This window comes from Myripristis murdjan, chromosome 16 (genome assembly GCF_902150065.1).
Source record: "Myripristis murdjan chromosome 16, fMyrMur1.1, whole genome shotgun sequence".
NCBI lineage: Eukaryota > Metazoa > Chordata > Actinopteri > Holocentriformes > Holocentridae > Myripristis > Myripristis murdjan.
In genome coordinates, this window is record NC_043995.1 from 7,878,469 (window position 1) to 7,899,918 (window position 21,450).

Sequence of the window (21,450 nt, forward strand, 5' to 3'; positions counted from 1 at the left end):
CTTAATCCCTCCTCAAGTAGCATTAGATTGCTGATGCTGGGGATGTAAATGAGCTCAGCTAAAGCAGTCCTAATCCTCACGACCATCTTTTTTTTTTTCTTACCCTGCCATTGCTTTTAGAAGAGACGGATTCCTCTGTGTCTTTAAATCCATAGCATGCTTTAATGATTTGCTAAGAAACACATTGCCCAGCATTCAGTGCTTCCTTTATGTCACTAAACTTCGTTTGCAAACTATTCCTCAAATGCTGCAGCACATCCCAATGAAATGCAATAAAGCAGTTTATTGCAAATATATGTGATGTAAGGTATTATTTGCAGTCATTTAAAATGCTCAAGTTGTGACACATTACCCTGCGCCTTAGACAGCAATATGCTGTTTGATGATTTATCATGCATGGATGCCTCTCAGTGAAACAGCGAAGAAACCTGTCTCATTGCCTCTGCAGCATAATGAACTGTACCCAAACATCCACCTCATTTTCTTGTGCATTTTAATTGGCTGCAACTGTAGACACATTAATGAGTTATAAGTGAGGTTATTATCATCAAAAAATGGCTGCAGAAATCACTGTCCCATGCCCTCTGGGAAGCCTTCTGCAGAAATATTGGTGATTAATCAATGTCCCACAAATCAGATAACAATGCACGCTTTATTCATTTTTACAAAGTCTCCTTAATGCCTAAAGATGTGTTGCAAATTAGGAGTGAACTTTTTTATGACACAAGGCTCAGACTTTACTAAATGATAAATCAGTATGACCGTAATGGATACTTGATGAATACAGTACAGCAGAATAGCTGTTATATAGCAATATGAATTTTATTTACTTTTATCTAACGATTTGTTTTGCACGTATTGATTCTTGATTGATCTGCTATATTATCTGGAGTGTCATTATATGACGCCCCCAGTGCCTAGCAGATACATGCTGTAGATCCTTGGGTAATTGTGCCATAGGAATTCCTTTCACATTTAACAATATCGAATTGTGGAGTGTCTTATAAAATGAATATGCAATTCAATTACACAATCACCATATCCAGAATACGCAAAAGGAATTTGAAGAAGTACTTTGGATTTAGAGATGTTAGACTGTATTGTAGCATTTTTATTTCATTGAATATTTTACCATATTTTTCTCCTGATAATTGTAACTAGAGCTTGTGTTATGTAATATGCTGTTCTGGCAGACGTATTCATTTCCAGCTGTTGAAAAGGCTGATACTTAACATATTACAATCCATTTGCTGTCAGTCTTTGCAGTGAGACCCAGGTCAATTATAAATTGACATACTGTGTTTCCTGTGGCTTTGAATGTTTGCGTTAGTCTTTGTGAAGAGCATGATTACCCAGTGTCCCAACAAGGATCAATAAAGTTAAAATGCATCTTTAAACCTGGTTTCACACTGACCTAAAATCTCACTGCCAGTGTAAACCGTTCTGAGCCTTGCAACAGTCCTGGGTAATTTAGCTTCGGATCACTTGCTGATTTGTGACCTGTATAGGTTCAATCATACAGGACATGCTCTGCATTTTAGGTAGGCAATCTTACCCTCAGTTTAACCTTAATTTACTAATAAACCACCATCTTTTACAGTGGATTCTTGTACGTTATATTCATAGTGTAGTTGTGAAGACACACCGCTAATGTGGAGTGTCAGAGAAAACACTGCACTACTTAATCTGGAGATCAAATGTATGATCTGTGACTTCTGCTACTGTAAATGGTGTTAGTATTTGCATTAGCATTTACTACCACTTAGTCCCAGGTATATAAAAAAAAATACCCCATGAAAAAGCCATTTGCTTAGTGTAAAAGTGGCATTAGATATTATTCTCCAAACTATAAACTTCTTAAACCCAATAGGCTACATAACATTTTGTACGGCAATATCAGGTCTAAGGCACAGTCTCATTTCAGTCCTACTGGTATAATTGGATCAGTCTAACAGTACAAAAAATTAGGCCGCCCAAATGGTTCTTTGATGTTCAGGTGAGTTTATAGCAGTTTGTGATGATAGCATGAAGTGTATGTTGTTTTGAATCAAGCTTGTGTGCCATGTCTTGAATAGACTGTCATCAAATGACTTTCTCAGGCTTCTTTTTCTTTTCATGTGTGTTACTGCTTTTACAGTGTTGTCATTCGAGTTGCAGTCCTCAGACAGTTAGTTGTCAAGGCTGCCCTCTTAGAATCCTCTGCTTTATTTCTTCTGTTTTTTCTCTGACAGTAATTACTCAGGTCTGTAGACAGCTGTTTCTTAGTGTAAATTTGTGATTTGCCAATGCTGTATGTGCTCTAACTCTGAGTGTCATATGTCTGCACGTGTAAGTGCGCACATTTGTGAGTGGGTGAGCATTTGCATGCAGTATTTATTTACTGTGTTTGGTATAAGCCACAGTCTAGCCTTGCAGAGGAGGGACCATTGTCTGATTTGAGAAAAGGAAAAGCTGCTGAATGGATTCTTGGTCTGGGAGTTGTTGACTCTGTCACTCCCCCCTGTCTTTTCTTTTTTTTCTCTCGTTTTCTCTCTCCCTCTGTGATTGTCCTTTTTTATTGTGCATTTTAAGAATTAAACTGACACTCTTAGTCTGAGCAGCTTAATTTGAGGTACAACAAAAGAAGTAGCTATTCCTAATCAGTAACATTACTAGCAGCCCCATAGTAAGGATTGCAGTGGTCAGAGCCGTAGAAGAAATTAAACAGGATTTAAAAAAAAAAAAAAAAAATTCAAAGCAACAGCACACTAGAACAAGGAAATCATATTTCGGCTTTCAGTTGAAGATGTGCAATCACTCTAATGTTTTTACTGAAATTGGAGGGTCAATCCACCATTTGGGAGCTAGGAGGGAGATGATCAGGGGCACTGACCAGGTTGCCTGGCTAGCATGTAGATCTAGACTGAGCTGGGATTCTTGAATGTGTCCTCAAGATCTTCTTAAAATTATAGTTTTGATTTTTACATATAGTGGTATTTGTTGGTCTGCAAAGATTTTAGGTCATGTGAAGTTTTGTCTTTAAATTAAGGAAAAAAGACAAAAGTTAAGCAAAGAAAAAAAAAGGTATTAGGGTGCAGCTCACTTCATGTGCTCACATGACAGCAGCAGGGTTTGGATTTGGATAGGAACAGCCGCAGGCAGCCAGTGGAGGGAGCAGTGTTGTCACAGTAACTGTAATGCTACCTAAACACCGTTGGAAAGGTTTAATTTAATATTTAATTCTATAAGGTTAAATACTGGCACCAAGTGTGTTCTGCAAGCTTAAATTACATTTCAGTGTCACAACCGGAGGGCGTACATGTGTGGAATTGAATAATTAAATGAAGGAAGAGGATTGGAATTGATAGAAATATTGAACTATTTTGCTTGATGGTTTTTGTTGTTTGCTGTCTTATTGAAGTAATATCAAACTTTTAATATTAAACTTAGTATTACTGTCAAAGTCAAAACTTTGGCATTGTGATATCAGTAGGAGAAAGTGTAGGACAGGGGTGAAATAGGGGATTTGGGGAAGTACAAGATGACTCAGACCGCAGCAGTCTGAGTGAGTTAAAGGGAGTGTACATCAGGATGCTGCTAGGAGAGAGTTGCAGCAGTCTGGCCAGGAGATGCGAGTTTAGATGAAGACCTGGGCAGAATCCCAGTTGGAGACGCATCCACATGCGGTAGATGTTGTGTAACAGCTGAGAAACAGGAATTCCCTCTCTTACTCTACTCTATCTCATCTCTTGTCACTTTGTCTTCTGTCTTTCTGTCTTTCTCACACAACCCTTCTGCTTATCTCTTTTTTCTTCCATCTTCCCTTTATCTATATTTTTCTTTTTCTTTTCTTTTTCTCTTTCTTTGTCTTTCCTCCCTCTCCATATCATCTCTTTTTTGTCTCTTCCTCTCTGTCTTTAATTCTTGCTTCCATCTCATCCTCCACAGATTCTCTTATTTTTCTCACAGTAACCTCCTTCTCTCTTTCCTCTCTCTATGTCGTGTCACTGGTGTAATTTGCAAATGAAAGTCTGCCCTTGGTGTGAATCATATGTGTGTGGACATCATTGATGTCTCACAAAGTATCAATTTTCCAGCACAGCCCTCCCTTTGCAGACTCTGATCAATTGCCATCCTTCTGCTAATGTGTATGCGCTCGGCTCAAGGACATGGATCAAGCTAACTAGCAGCCCCTGCTCTCCCTTCTTCTCCCTCTTTTTCTTCATCTTCCTTTGAATTTCATACATCCACTTGCTCGTCCCTTGACCAATCGTGTAATGCAGCATAGGGGAATGTTCCAAGGCTTTCTGTGGCGGTGCCTGGCAGCTCTGTCAGCCCTTAGTGGAAAGCTGAGCCATCAAAGGTTTCAGCTGGCACAGCCAAGTGTCACATATTAGTCTTAAATGATGTGAAAACTGTGAAAGCTCTGCCATCATTAGAATTCGCTGGGAAAAAAAAAACAAAACGAGGAGATGGAGATAGAAAGAACGGTGGTGAGTAATAGTAGAAGGATCTGAGAGGGCTTGGTAGAGAGGAAAGGAGACAGAATGAGGGAAGGGATGGAGAGAGAATGAACGAGCAAGGGAAGAGAGATGGAGTGAAAGAGAGTGAGCCACTGCTGTGGTAGAGTGCATTAACATTCAGCTGATGGGCCATGCTTCCCACATTGGAAAAAAAAAATTACAATTTCACAGCATTATAAGCCCTGTTTATCACCATTTGTTTGTTTCCTGAAACATGAGGGAGCTCAGAGGACACAATGATGAATTACTGGCTCTTGGATGGAGGGAGGAGAGGAGATGAGGGTAGAGAGAGGGACAAATAGAGAGAGAAAGGGAAAAAAAGCACGAGGGAGAGATTTCGGACTTGTTTTTTTTTTTTTTTTTTTACATTTCCTGCACATAAACTGCATGGAAAGAAATGGTGGGGGAATTAATGCACCATTAATTGGTTATAAACAGGTCACAATCTGCCCATTTGTCATTTGTCTGAATGTTTCATGCTTTCTGCCTGTGTGAGAAAGACACAAGCAACCTTTTTTTTTTTTTTTTTTTTTTTTTTTTAATCTGAGGTTTCTTATTTTTAGCAATTCCGTAATTACACCGGAATTAGCTATAATACATATTGGCTCATAGGGAACTGACAGCTTGTGAAATAACTAGTGAAATAATCAATGAATATAAATTAAACAAGGCTAAACAGCAAATACAATTTACATACACTGTTTGAATACAGAGACACAAAACGCTAAAGTCATTTTAGTCCCTGCAGCTGTAGTATCAACACCCGCACTCTGTGGCTTTCACATTGGTCTTCTTCTAGTTTACCTTTATCTGGTGGGACAAGTACAGATGTTAAATGCCTAGAGCCACTTTGAGTAACAGCTCTGAAACAACCCAAGCCCAAGTGGCTGTTCTCACTCCACCCCCCCTCTCTCTTTGGTGATTGACAGCGGAGGACACGTGTGGTGGCACCCTGAGGGGCTCCAGCGGGCTCATCTTCAGTCCTGATTTCCCGGGCAGTGACTCCCCCGGTGTCGGCGGAGGTGTCGGTGCTGGAGGCCTGGGCAGCAGCGGGGAGTGTAAGTGGACCATTCTGGCTGATCCAGGGGACACCATCTCTCTTGTGTTCACTGATTTTCAGATGGAAGAAAAGTCGGATTACCTGGAGGTGGAGGGATCTGAACCGCCCACCATCTGGTGAGTTGAGTTGTGAGTGAGGAATTATGGGAGCTTGTGCATGTATCTTTACATAGGAGCATTGGATTGTTAACATAAATTGTTTTTGTATATGTGCATGTGTTTGGGATGGCACTACAGGGTGTCGACAAGGTGTTAACAGAAGGATGTTTATGTTTTGTGGATGGGTGGTATGTTGTGTGGGTGGGGATGGGTGTTTGACAAGGTGTATCCACAGCAGTTTTTGATTTATGGGCTGGGAAATGATGTGTTCTGTGTAATTTCTCCAAGAAATAGTTCTTAGTGCAATAGTAAACCCCTTACACAGCATTTAGACCATGCAAAGCTAAAACATCCTTTGAAACCACTACCAGTGACATAGTTTTACGTAATGTGGCAGCTCCACCTATTCAAGACAGAAAAGAAAGTTTTGGGTGGTTTGTGTGTTTTCCACAAGACATTATGTAGTCTGTGACTTGTTGGCAACCAGGGTATTGCAGAAACATCAACAGAGTAGAGTCACAGCCTGTAATTGACGGAAAAATCAGTCCTAAGCATATTGTTCCAAAACCGAATAAGGCCCAGAAAATAAACCTTCAAACCCAGCAATCTCAACACCTGGCAAAGTAATTGATGATTGATGAAATCCCTTAGAATATATTATTGTCTTTTTTTTTTCTTTTTTTTTTTTGTTACTGTGGTAGAATAGTGCAGGCCTTCCACCAAGGAAAAGTGTAAGTAGGTGGAGAAAAGGGCTTGTACATTTTGGCCAAAGGGTGGCACTAGAGGAAATGTGATGGGGTCACCACAATCAAGAAGGAACCTTCCCTTTGGGAATATGAGTGCACTCGCCAAATAGCATGGCAATCTGCTAATGACATTTTGTGATCTCTGCAAAGTATGCCTTTTGGCCTTTAGAGGAAAGGTCATGAGGTCACCAAAATTAACAGGGTTTACTTTATGAATGAAACAAGTTTCATGGCAGACCATCCAATAGATTTCGGCCTTGTTCAGACTGCCAGCCCAAATCCGTTTTTGTCATATCAAGAATGTATCCAGATTGATTTTTGAAAGTCTGGACAGCAAAAAATACTTAGAATTTGAATAGTCTGATTTTTGAAATCGGACCAATCCAAACCACGTTTGTAGGTGGTTTGAAATGCGATTCCAATCGGATTTCTACACATGCGTCTCAGTTGAGACGCTCTGGACACTAAAATGGGATTTCAGAGTGTCTGTTATGTCATTTGCATTACAACACGTGATGGCAATGTTAGTTCTAAGTGATGGAAGTGCATGATAGCGGCTGCCATGGATACAGTAATTAATATCAGCCTCCTCCATCGCTGAATTTGTTTAATGTGGCAGAGATGTTCTGCACCGCAACTTGACAGTGTGATTGTTTGTAGGTCAAGATGAAGGATTTCAATTTCTCATGCCTCTGTGTTGATAAACCATGTTTCCAGTGTGTAGAAACTGATGGTCCGTAGTTACCGTAGCAACTGCTTTTAAGATGGACTGTCTTAAAGATCTGATTTGAGAAATAAATCTGATTTGCCTGCTGTCTGAACAAGGCCTTAGATAGATTGGTTGCCTTGGAGTTTAGTGTTGAACAGATGGACAGATAGATGGATGAATGGATGGACTGACACAACCAGACTTGTTTGTATCAGAGGGTTATTTTGGGAAAGTCTGTTTTAAGCCCTTACCATTCCAGCCCTTTCTTTGACACATTTTAGGAAAGGGGCATGGGATCTTCAGGAGGACATAAACGGTCAACAGAATATGCTGCATAGAAGTGGTAAACATCATCTGAAAGCTGGGAAGATTGATTTGAGATGCAGCTTAACACTGTGTGTCAAATTATTATAGTCAAATCTGTAATAAACATTGTTTTTAGTTAGGTAAGGCATCTGTTTATTTTTAAATTATTTAGAGTGTATAAGGGTTATACCATAATGATAGGATCATATGATGGCCATTCCCATGTTCAAGTTGTTGCAACAATTTTTTAGTTGATACAATTTGTTACACAGATTTGGTGCAAAATGTAACCATTTTTGACCACCAAAATTAAAAAGATAGTCAAAAATCCCTCCAAATGATCACATTAAGACACCAAGACCTTGAGGAACACCATTTAAAATTTCATACTTTGATTTGGTATCAAAAACATTTGACATTTGGAGGTTTCTGTAAGAATTTCATTTTTTGGTGATTGGTTGGGGAGCAGTCTGTTCTGGAAAAGTGTCATAAAAATCCCCTTATTGTCAGTATACCTGGTCTCTAGTTTGCGATTGTAAAGTTTCATGAGGCTGTGATTATCGTAAAGGTCACAATAGGCCATTTTTTACAGTGATGTCAAGTTTCAAAAAATCTCGCTACAATGAAATGACTACTATGGGTGCTACCATCATCACACAGGGTTAAAACTGGGCTCATTGAATCCACAAGAGTCTCAGCTTTCCAGTTAAACCCAATTTATGCAACTCCAAGACTGTTTAGGCCCCAGAATGCACAAACTAGACCCTCCAGAAAAATGCGACCAAAAATCCTTGATTGTGCGGACTAAAATCCTTGATTCCGCGGGCTAAAATCCTTGATTATGCGATTAAATATGCGGGTTTTTATGTCATTTTATGCGGTGAAATTGCGGGAAGTTGCGAAGTATGCGAATAGTTGTGAAATATGCGAAAAGATGCAAAATATGCGGGAAGTGGAAAAAGGTGATTCTTCACCTGATTGTTCAAACAGGTAAGACCTCGGCATAAACATCCATGCGCGGTCTTATCTCCCGAAGAAAATTGAATTCGCTGCGCAGTAACACTGCACCTTCATCCACGGGATCGTTGGCCAAAAGGACATGCCATGTTCGTGAAAAAATGTCGCCACCTAACTACTAATGGACTTCTAATAAAGGCCTAATGACTGTTTTTTAATTATTATTTTTTAAATAACAGACGGCAGAACTAATATGCCACGCCAAAACTCGCCTGCTGACTGAATGAATTAGGAAGTTTAAATAGCGTGTGTGGCTGAAAGAGGGGGGACACAGAGAGAAACTCGAGGTTTCATGAGAAAATCCTGGGCCCGACCAGGTTAGTTTCATGGAGTCTGTTACTGCGGTAACTGACCGAGAGCTTAAGTTACCTCCCTCTGTGAAACGGGAAACTAAAAATTTCCCTCATTTCAGGTTTAACAGACTCAGAGTTTTCACTAAACCTGCTTTGTGAAACGGACCCCTGCTACAATGTTTTCAAAAACAGTTTAAACTCAACTGTTGAACATCAACTCTAAACTCTAAAAATAACAGCTCTCAATGAACCAAACCTATAGGTCTAAATAGTTTAAGAGCCTTACTGCACCATTTGTGGGAACCTTGTTCAGTGCAATATCATCTTTTCTCTCTCCTTTGGGCGCCGTTCTTCCATTAGCTTGTTGTTGTGTTGTGTTGTGTTGTGTTGTGAATGCGCGAGCTGATGACGTCGGCCGGGCATCGCATATAAATTAACATCACAACTCCATTTATTTATTTTAGTTATAGTTTTCTCATTTTATGCGGAAATTGTGAAATCAAGCGAGACTCGCGTATTTCGCAAAATATGCGAAATATGCGGGAATTATGCGCCCTTTTGGAAAATAATTGACCCCCGCATAATCAGCGACATTTTGGTGATTTATGCGGAAATTACATAAATCGCATAATCGCGTTTTTCTGGAGGGTCTAACAACACACCATGTTACAACAGGCGAAAATAACACGTTTTGTACCACAAAACGACGGCATGGATTGTGTCCAAAACTGCCACGGATTAGCATGAAGTGGGCATGTTTGTAAAGGGGGGCCCCTCTGGGTGCCCATGGAACCAATTTTCATTCAACTATCTTGAGGTCAGAGGTCAAGGGACCCCCTTGAAAATGCCAGTTTTTCCCTATCCAAAATTTAGCCAAAATTTGGAGCGATGTTCAGCCTTCTTGCTGACAATCTAGCATGATATGGTTGACATCAATTGATTCCTTAGGTTGTCCAGTTTCATGATATCAGTATCTTCAGTATTTTCTTCTAGCTTTAAACTGAGCCCTTTAGAGTCTCTGAAAGACAAGAAGTCGACGGGGCTTGTTGGTAGGCCGTGGGAACAGTAAGGGGTTAATTGACAAAGAAAAGCACAAAGTTTACAGAATAATGCTGGTGTATTGTCACACATGTTTACAGTGGTTTTCCTGACAGTTGTCCTCACAACACTTTTTAAATATATCTCTGGGTGTTGACTGCATTCGATCAATTTACAAAGAGGAGCACAAGTCTTCCTAAAGACTTAAATAATTAAATAAATCATAATGTGGCTCACATCAGTTACACTCCCTTTTAATTTTGTTTAAAAGAGAGAACCTTCAGACACTGGTATATGGCTTTATAGTTTGCTTTATGTAGAAGGTATCCCCCTGAAATGAGAAAATATGAAATGGGTTTGACCGCCAACCTTGAGGCTGGAGTTATCCATCTCTTCTGTACTGCGTGTGAATGGGATCGTCCACCAAGTTTATGTGATCCTGCCAGGCATTAATTATAATTGGCTGAAAGAAGCCTTAATCAATCACTGAGCTGTGAGCTTTGTTGTCCCTGAGAGTTGTCATCAGGGTGTCTGAGAGAGAGAGCGAGAGAGAGACAGACAGACAGAGAGACAGAGAGAGACAGACAGAGAGACTGTGTCAAGAGAGCTGGAGAGAGTCAAAAGGGGAGATACTGTGAGTGTGGTGATGACTGCTAAGTATTGTATGTTGACACAGCTTTGGAAAGAGTGACAGGAAGCTGATATGGGATGACACTGATGTGTTTTGACAGACCATCAGGTTACCCTCTTCTATGAAAACTTCAAAATTAACTCTTTCACTAACTGAAATTTGTCATGTTTTTAAGCCTTGGAGCAGAGGTCATCGGCTGTGGGAGGCAGACTTTCAAATTGCTTAAATTAAATTTATTTAGGGCTTGTAAGCCTATTACTGAGTTGTTTGATAGTGTCACTGTCTTACAAAATTGACATTATTTTTATTAGCTTATATCAATGTGAACACATTTATAAAATCATGGGAAATCCACATTTAACCAGATACCTAACTAGAAAATGCTGTCAGTAGAGTGCAGACCTGTGCTGAGGAGGAAGTTAATGGAGAAGTGATGCTGATGGTTCAAATCTGTAATTCTGGAATTGCAGAATGCAGTAATGATTTGCAGGAAATATTTGTCAACTTTAACTGTTTTTTACACTATTATGCACTGCCCTGATTTGTGGAAAATACTTGCAGGATGAAAAGCCTTTTCAATTGTTTGTCAGGCATTAGACTGAGAACTTTGGTAATTATCATGAGTCACTATTATTATGCATGTGAAAAAACAAAAAACAAAAAATGAAATGTTAAATGAGAGCTATGAGTTTGGTCCTATGTTTGTATGAAGGTAGGGCTCGAGCCGCATTCCATTCATCAAAGACAGCAGTTGGTTTCAGGTTTACTTATCCTAGGCTACTGCGATTTAGTGACAACCAGCACAGCAAACACAGCTTTGAGTGAGGTAGGCCTGACTCCTGCATCAGGTTGTGTGGCTACTTGTGGGTAACTTAAAATCAGCTGATAGTGGATTAATAACGTCTTTAGAACCCGTGGGTTGAAGGCACATTGTTTCCTGAAATTTTTCCTTAAGTAATTTTCTTTACTGGGTTCAGTTAGTCATATTTAACTACTACTAACCCTAACCCAAACTAACTTATAAATGTGCACATTAGCACCACAATACACTTGTTTCCTGTCCTGCCAGAATTAAATTTAACCCAAACATTTACCTCAATGCTTCTGCTCTACAAGATTATGTTGTTGCAGTCATAGGCCTTTTTGTATTGCAATTAAAAACACCATGCTTCAGGCACTACTTTTGGGAGACCTATAGGGAAGGACACAATGCTTGCAGTTACACTCCAGCAACCCCATATTTTGGGTGAAGATACAGAATGAGGATTGATAATGATTTGCAGTGCACTGTATAAATGTGGAAGCTGTGCAGAATCAAGCCGACTGGTTTATAGCAAACCAATTTGTTTGGTATAAAAGCAAAGACATTTGTGGACTGCATGAACCTGCTGGCTGCACCAGATTTTAACGCAAGTGTCCACACTGGATAGCCCATGCATAGCTGCATGGCCCTTTGAAAATGCACATCACATCCCTCAAATTAGAGGCTGTAGATAGAATGACATGCTGATCCTGCTGCTTTCAGATAGCTGTAGGAATTCAACAAACCCTAAGGGAATAGACTCATACATCTTACAAGCAGTTATGGATGACAGATGCTGGTAAAAATCAACCCTTAGACTAGCCCAGTGCAGAGTCTGCCTTACTGGTATAATTTCCTTTATCAAATTAAAATCATGTTTTTGATGTGCAAGTAAACATGTCTGTTGGTTGAAGAATTTATCAAAGCAAAATAGGCAAACATAATATACATAAAGGGGTTTAAGTGAATTTGGAGGTTAGGTTTTGGTGATATAATATACTGGCAATCGCCTGTGAGCTGAATCCTTGGCTGGGGATTATTTTTTCTCCAGTGTAAAGGTCTTTGGGGTTTTCTATGGTGTATTAAATTGTGGAGGCCCACTACAGACTGATCTGTGGTGGTCCAACACTGTATCAGCACAGCCACAATAAAAATTGGTCAGTGTGTACATAAAACTGATCTAAATCAATATTTGTTTATACACTTTACACTTTACACTGTGCACTTTTTCACAGCAGAGACACTAATGCGTTGATGTCACGCAGACTATACTAGTCTAAATTAGCTATCCTGCTAACCGCTTAGCTAGTAAAGCAGGGCTCCGGTCAAGTTCAGGTCTAGGGTGACCACCTGCTAATAAGCCCAATGGGGGACAAGAGGTATGATTCTGAGGGACAACGTGGGACACCGCCCAGCGTGGCGGCGCCCCCACTCGGCGGGCAGACTCACTGATACCGGTTTACCGATTTCTAGCAGATACCACTTTACATGGTATATTAATGTTGCCCTGTTCCCCTAACATATGTAATTGCTGCTGTATGCTCATGAATAGGCCACCCTTGTTAATGAACCCTTAGCTTTCAATGTTTTTTTTTTTCTAAATAAAAGATATTCATAATATTGTAAACATTTCAATTAATCGGCAGATGAACTTCCACTTAAGATTTACTTTTTATTTAACATAAAAATAAAAATAAAATTAAATAGCTTATAACAGTGTTAATTTCGTATTTTAGTCTAGTTTTAGTCAATAGTCTTTTTTTAGTCTTTGACCTGCATCATGTTGGCTTTTTTTAATTTAACAATATGCTAAATTATTATTATTATTTTAAAAATGTAAATTGCTTATCAAACAGACCTAACAATTCAGCTACCAATGAATGAGCAGTAGTATGCATGTGATAACATAGATTGAAAAATAAGCCGAAGTGATACCTCTTCTCTGAATAGACAAGCTAAGCCAGTGTGCTGCTGTTAGCCAGTGAAAATAGAGCGGAGTGGCACCTCTTCGCTTTGTTACACAATCTATGTCAGTGCGCTGCTGTTTTAACTTGTTTTTGCCGCGCAACGCTTCAGACAGCGCCGGTGGGTGTGTGCTCCTCAGTGTCTCTCTCTCTCTCTCTCTCTCTCTCTCTCTCTCTCTCTCTCTCTCTCACTCACACACACACACACACACACACACACCGGCATGAACACACAGCAGTGCAGGACGAGAAAAGCATTGATTATGCGGGACACGGTCTCAATTTGCGGGACGCGTGAAATGGGCTTCAAACGCTGTACGTGCACGCGCTACGCGGGACAGGTGGTCACCCTATTCAGGTCATGTTAAAGTCCCCCTCCACTAATCTATTAAGCCCCTAAAAGCATAATATCTTTTCATCAATATTACATATTAAGAAGTTTCTCCATGAAAAGCATCCCTTAGTTTCTCAAAACAGCTCAAATCTAATTTTAAAACTTGCCCTCATTAAAAATGAGCAGATATATTAATATGCAAACGTTCTCTGTCCACCTACCTGACTGTTCACACACTGGCTTGTAGTAGGGATGGGCATTTTCAGTGATTTCAATATTCGAGTACTCGAATTACGAGTAATCGATTAGTCGTGAATTATATATTTTACCGTAAAAAATAAATACAGGAGGTCTGTACTTAACATTGGTTCTGCTAGTTTTTCTAGTCAGACACGGACCTCCCCGACATGGCCTATTGTTTACTAAAAAGCAGGCTTATATCTGTCAGAGAATATTATTATATCATACTTAACCATTTATGTGAATTAACAGCCAACACTGTAAACCAAGTGCAATTCCAAACTCATTTACTGAACAACCGCAACAGGTCCTTCAATCACGTTGTTGTAACATTCAGCTGCCAGACGTCACAGCGGTATGGACTTCTGTTCTGTGTTGCTTAACACGTAACTCTCAGTCAACAGCCTAAATCATAAACACACAGTTCAAATAAATCTAAACTTCTCCGCTCTGGTATCATCACATTGGCGTGTGCTAACAGGGCTAGCAAATGTTGTGATGTGAGGCTGCCTGTTAGCTGTCTCTGCTGTTTTCTCCTTGTGCTTTAAATGCATGTGGTTAAGCATCAAGCTGGTATTTCTGTGATATATAAGTTTAACACCACATATCTCGCACTGCACGTTATCGTCTTCCTTTTTGTCTGTGTATTTCTAGACATCACTCTTCCTGGTTGCGGCTGACATGGTGCGTGCAATGCCAAATGAGTTGTAGCCAAAACCAACAGGTGTGTGAATAGTAAGACGTCAACAATGAGTACTCAAGTACTTGAGTACTCGTACCCACCCCTATCTCGTAGAAAGAGCCCTTTTCATAGAAAACAAAAGTGTCATTGTGCAACAATCATGGTAATTGTTCTGTATATGATTATCTAACCATGATATATATATTTTTTTTTTTGCAAATGTCTTAGATGTACTTATATAGTTCATGTGAAGCAGCCATTTCAAGTTACATGTTTTTTGAAAACAAAACACAACAGTTTGGCAACAGCACTGCGATCTCACTGGTTGTGGTGCTGTTGGGTGTCTCTTCTGCAGCATAAACCTCTGAAACTTCTGAAAACACTTCAGCATCTAGAGAAACTTTATTCACATCTATGGAGACAAATGTATGTCAGAGAGCATCATGGATCATTTAAACGCTTCAAAACACCAACATGATGTTATTGTATGTCACCAAATGTTATGTGCTGCCAAGTAGATTTCTCATTTTAAGCTCTACAGTCCAGCGAGTTTGCGTGCAATGAATTTTATAGAGATGAGTTTGGGCCAGGTAAACAAATATAGACAGGCAAACAAACAAAAACCATAGTGAGCAAGTCTCTCTTGTCCATAAAATTCATCGCCCTCACCCTCTTTATGAGTGTCTCCAACTTTGTACAAGGCCCTTGTACGGCTAAACCTTCAACCATCCAAACATGTTGCACCAGCTGCAGGCAAAGACAAGCAAGTGTCAATTTACCCTTGAATTTTAGAGCCACTTAACAATGATTGACAGATGGAGAACCTTAAAGTCACCCAGACTTAAAGCCAGCCCTTCTCATACAAATGGACTAAGGACTTAACCAAACAGATCAGACTTTCACATATGAATTAAACATGCCTGTAGATTGTGACACTTTTGAGGAATAACATTTTCATCAGCAACTTTTTAGACACTTGTGATCGTTTCTTAATTTAAAATAATAGAGATTGTTGTCCAGTGTGCACTAATAAAAAAATTCCAAATTAACAGCAAACCTAGGAACCTCATCTCAATTGACAAAAGAATAATTAATTTCAGTGCAATAAAGTATAAAGATAACAGTCATAGTAAAATAATTCATGAAGTAGTAAAGCAAAGCTAATTCTTTACATTAATCATAATGAAGCCAACTCTAAAAACAGGCATCGCCCAGATGTAATTTCTGAAGCCATATGGATATTTTATTAATCCTGGCAGATTTAATTGTTGTTGATTATGACTGTAGCAATTCTTAGTCCATCTTCACTGATGCGTCTCCTCTCCTTCTCCTCCCCTTACTTGCTTTTGGCCATTGCCTTATGGAGAAAAATTGACAGTATTTTGGGCTGTTAGCATTTCGGGCTAAAACAGAAAGTCCGGGAAAGGTTTTGTCCTCATTTCACCGTTTCACCGACCAAGGCAGGTCAGGATTTCCAAACCCACTGAAAGTCAAATGTTTCTGGAAGCTTTCCTCAGACTTGTAGTCATGTATAATTAATTGACATTGACAGGTTGTTGCTCATCCTCCCACCTACTTGTCTGCTGTATCGTTCACCCGGTACATTTGTGCGAGCCACAATATGCATAATTCCTATCCTCAGCATCTCACATAAATAAAGGCCAAAGCAAACTAGCCATAAAGGGTAAAATTAAATTTTACTTCCATAATTTTGCTGTATGCTGTCATTAAGAAATGCTAAAATGCTAACCTTTAAGGCAGATCAGGGCATATGTCATTCTCAATTCAGTCAAGTCACCTTATTCTATGTGATTTACTATTGTTAATGTGTCAGTCTGAATGTTGACCATCTCAAGCTGTTCTCGATAATGCACTCTAGGCTTTCCTCAGCTGTGCACCTGAAAGTGGGTGTGGGAGTATTTCTAGCTGCTCTGGTACTTAAAAGTCAGAGTCAAAGGTTTATGTCTAATGACATAAACCCATTTTGCTGACACCTTTTATCCTTTTATCAATTGAAGGTTTCAGTCAAATATCTGCAAATGAGTTTATTGATTCCATGTTTGTCACGCTAGGGGAAGATGATTTCAGCCTACAAATCAATCATTGTGAAAACTGCCCAAAAACTTGAACCTGTCTTTGCTTTGGCAAAGGCAACGTTATGGAGTCTGACTTGACCAAAGAAAACAGCTCTTTGTTATTGTTCTGACCTTTAAAGTGATTGCATAGTCCTGTTTACAAAGGCAAAAACAGCAAGCTGTAGATTACACGACATTCATTATTTCAAATATAGACACAAAATGTGAAGCCCAAAAGGCTTTGCGGATATTATATACAATTTGCACTTTCATACCATGAAATTTGATCTAAATATCTTTTTCTGCTTTATGACAGCCTTACTACATTTTCCTTTTTTGTACTTCTCTGTTCCTGGACTTTTATCTCCCTTTCAGTCATTCCCTGTCTTGATTTTTACCACTAAGCTACTGTAACAAGGTTGATTCTGCATGGTGTAAACTCACTTCAGAGACTGTAATACTTTACCAAGCAAACTGACAAGGTTTTTTACGGTCCACTGAATATGAACAATCCCATTTGACCGGTGTGGTTACATGGTTGTCAGAAGTGGAGTCCAATATTCAAAGCAACATGAGGTGCCCGGCAAATTACTGACTTTAGTTAAATTACCATGCATATTGTATTCAGCTCCTTCATTCTGGGATTTATTGTGCTTTCTCAGCAAAATATAACCAAAACGTCATCAAAAGCCCAACAGAATGTCCCAAAAGCCCTACAGCCTGGGTATCTTCCGCTGTGGTCAGACTGAAGAGAATGCAGCGTGTAATTGAAGGTTTGTGATTTGATAGTTTATCCAGGTTTTTCAGCAGAGCAATTAATATAAGGATCTATTGGGTATGCAATGACTAGCTCACTGTGCAGAAGCTAATCTCCTGGCAGGCAGGCAGCATGCTGTACATCTCCTGAACAGCCTGTTACCAGTCCGTGACTTGAGGGGGGAGAGGGCAATGGCTGCTTCGTTTTTATCTCATTAAGCATTCTTAAAATCATTCCCTCTTGCCATAGATTTTTATGGAAATTGTGGGGGAAAAAGACAAAATTGCCTGGCTACCATCCTCTTTGTCAAATTTGAACAGATCGCTCATTATCTGGGGTATACCTGTAACCCCTTGCATGTCAAACCAAGTAGAAAGGACCTGGACACGAGAGACTTAAACCTATTGCTCTGGCCTCAAGGCCACTTTTTGCCACAGTACCCGCACACAGGGACTCGTTACAGTGGTATTTTGATGAGATTGCCGTGTCCCCTTCCAACCCCTCATCCTATCAAATTATAAGACACGTCTTACTCAGAGAACTTTCTGAAAACACCCTAATGCACATCGTGAACCTGTGTCAAAATCTGCTGTTAGTCCTTGAGAAGACCAAATCGATAATATGGGCAATGCTAAAACTTGGATGAAACCAAGCACATAAAAACACCGCACTCATGCCAAGAAGTAATCTCCGAGAAGCCATATTGCATATCTATGAGGGAACAAATAGACAGCCAGAGAGAGTCTGGGAAGATAGAATGGCAATGCATTATGTGAGGAATCCATTTCTCCAATTGGACTTTCTCATCTTTTGTCACTCAGTATGCACTGGAGGAGATACAATAAGAAAACAGTAACTAGCATTGCTTCACCAAAAAGCACTCACTTATCATTATCTTTCTTAAGGAGACTGGGCAGTCCAGTTTCCACAAGTAATTTTTTGAGACTGCTACACTGAATAGAGCCAGGGAGGTAGATAGAGGTCTTGTTGACATGTCAGGACAGCTTAAGAAGTAAAATCGTGTGGAAAAGAATGATGTGGTTCGATTTACTTTCTGATAAGAGCAGCAGCACATGTCACCCTGTCACCTTAATGCTCTGTTAGACAAATGAAATAACTTGACAAACTTCAACCATCAACACATTAGGTCACAGACAGAAGAAAGAAATAAAGAAAGTATTCTTCTTTGTTTCTTTTATTATGCTTGCACAATTATATCACTGTGTCTATTAGGAAGATTTTCATATGCTGAGTACTATTGTCTACTTGTGTACAACAGGTAGCTACACAGTAGGTTAATACAAGGGATAAAGCAAAAAAGCTTTTGTAAAGTGTCATTGAGCTTTTATTCATTGTTCATGGCAGATCATGTATCAGCGGCTCTGCTAAAGTTTGCCTTTGTGACAACAGTATATTCACCTCCGCTACTCTTAAATTTGTAACATCACTCCTGTGCTGCCTGGAGCATCCTTGCAACTTTTGAAGGGGTAGGGCTTTATTGTCGCTATCCATTTTATCTGAGCTTATAGCAGAGACCTTGTGATAATTTGTAGCCTCTGCTACAGGAAACATGCAGACATTTGCTTGTAAATAGCTCAGTTAACTGAACGCTGGCCATAAAATTCTGTCATTAGCATTTATCAATGATGCAGTGTGAGGAAAAGGTCAACTTTTGTGTGAAATCAATTACCTTTTAACTCTCTTTTTGGAGTTGCCATCATTTCCCTTGTGATTTATATTTGGATTTTTAATATCAGCATTCAAAAATTACATTTAGTTTGTCGATCATGTAGAAATAAAGCATTCAGCAGTCTGTAATCTCCTTCTGGCAGATACCTTTCTTTTTTATTCTCTGAGGTAATAAAGCGTTCATCGGAATGAAATATAAATAGGCCTACCAGGAATCAGTGGTTTTATCAAAATGACAAGAACTCAAATGTCAAGTACAGTTATTAATTTTTTTTCTCTCAGTGCCCATTTAGGGGAAGTAAGTATTCTGTCCCTCTTTTTCTCTACATCAACCTTTGTCACTGTCATTCACTCTCTGTCTCTCTCTTTTCTTTCTCCCATCTCTCCTTTTCTCTGTCTGCCCTTTAGGTGACTACAGTAAATGCCAAAGAAATTACATAGACCAACAAACCTTAAAAACCCAAGTCATTCCGTTGTATACACATACATAAGACACACACACACACACCCCTAAACACATGCTTTTCACCTCCGAACAAACAATTTGGGCACACGGGGCTCAACTGCATCATGCCTTCTCTCAGCTGGTCCTAGGCCCCTGTTTAATAGCCAGAGTGACATTGTGCGCTATTGACTGTGGTATGACAGGGCGCCGTGCACGGATTGCAAGGCAGTAGATAAGCCAGAGCTGGTTAGACAGACAAATGAGAAGGCCTCTGGCAGCTTCGAATCTCTTTGAATCTCCATGATTATAGAGCGTCGCTGATGCTGTGGCCATGCTCTGGATAATACTTTTGATCAAAAACATTGACACACACAATAAGACACACATAGTCAATACTCACAGACACACAGATTCACACAGGCAGACAGACAGCTGACAATTCATGAGACGACCATACAGAAATACATACAAGAATACACATACACACACACACACACGCACACACACACACACACACACACATATACACACACAAAAACAAACACACAGTCCCTCTGTGTCTCTTTCTTCCTATCTTGGTCTGTTCCTGAATCTCCCCCTCTTTCTCTCTCTCTCTCTCTCTCCCTCCCTCTCACATGTATATACATACACAAACAGAAATAAGGACGTGCAGAGTCAGAATAAGGAGGGAGTTGTTTCTGGGTTTCAGGGACAAGCTGGTCTTCATTTTTAGGACACTGTTTTCTTGCCAGGCACGACAAATGCGGTAGTAAATGGAGAACACACGCTGTTGGAGTCCAACACAGTAGCCACCTTCTTGCAGTTATAGAAAATGACAACGGAGCTCAGAATTCGTCCTTTTCTAATCCTTGCATAAAGATACTCTCCTGATTTGTTTTCCTCTGTTTCTTCATTTTACTCAGTTATCTCGTTTTCCCTCTTAATACTGCATTTCAGAAGTGATGTATATTCTTTTGTCCTACTTTATGGTGTCACTGTGACGTCAGTGTCTGTTGAGCCAGTTGCAGTAATGTTAAAATGGATGCCATGTATTTTCTTTCTTCTGTGCTTCTTCACACTCAGGCTATCTGGAATGAATATTCCAGCACCCATCATCAGCAACAAAAACTGGCTACGGCTGCATTTTGTGACGGAGAGCAACCACCGCCACAAAGGCTTCAGGGCTCAGTATCAAGGTAAGACATGATTACTTCATTTGCAAATCGTAATAGAGGGCACCCTACTTAAACGGAGAGGGAGCATTGTAGAAAAAATACACTGTATTTACGAAACATGTTTTTGATCTTTGTCAACTGAATATTAAACAGTTTGATTAATACCCCCTCTGTTAAAGGCAATGGTTGTGTTAAGGTTTTTTTTTTTGCTGCACACCATTGACTTCAAAGGCCCTTGATAATCAAATATTTGAGAAATAAATACAGTACATAGTTCTCCTTTTATAAAAACACACAGCTCGGGTAGCTCAATAATCCATTACCCTGACACTGTCCTCTGGCATGACTTTCAAGTCAGTGTATGCATATACTGTACCACAGATGCTAACAGCCTGGCCCCAAACCAGGCGTGGAAGTCTGCAACTTCACTATAAATTGCAGTATAAAAAGTTTTCTATCGGTAACCTGCATGTGTGGCAACTCACTGTAAATCAAGACAAGAAAATCAATTGCATGAAAAATCACATTTCTCATCTGTTGCAGCAGTGTTGTGCAATACTCAGACAGTGACCCTATGCCTTTGTTATTCTTGATGTACAGGGTGGATTTCTTTTTAATGCTGATACAACGAAGGAGGGGCTTTATTTTGCAGCGTGCTATTGAGCATATTAAACACCTTGCCCAGTCACTAAACAGACACAGTTCCAAGCTGTGTATATAACAGCTTGAATTAATCAGTTGACATCAAATGCAGTCCAGAGGAGACGGATCACACCAATGTTTTCAAATTCAAATTACTTTATTTTGCTTGACACATCATTCATTGCTTTTGGCTATTCTGTTGACGCCTCAAAGTTATGACAGCCGATTGCATCACCTGGCTTTTG

The 21,450-nt window shown here is 39.7% G+C and overlaps 1 protein-coding gene across 1 annotated transcript in view; it reads left to right on the forward strand.

Moving 5' to 3' along the window:
* LOC115373316 (CUB and sushi domain-containing protein 3-like) overlaps window positions 1-21,450 on the forward strand; it is a 285,861-nt gene that overhangs the window by 68,778 nt on the left and 195,633 nt on the right. Inside the window, exons 5-6 of the mRNA XM_030071637.1 lie at window positions 5,432-5,678; window positions 20,472-20,584. Of these exons, the coding sequence (XP_029927497.1) occupies window positions 5,432-5,678; window positions 20,472-20,584 (360 nt within the window). The remainder of the gene's footprint in view (window positions 1-5,431; window positions 5,679-20,471; window positions 20,585-21,450) is intronic.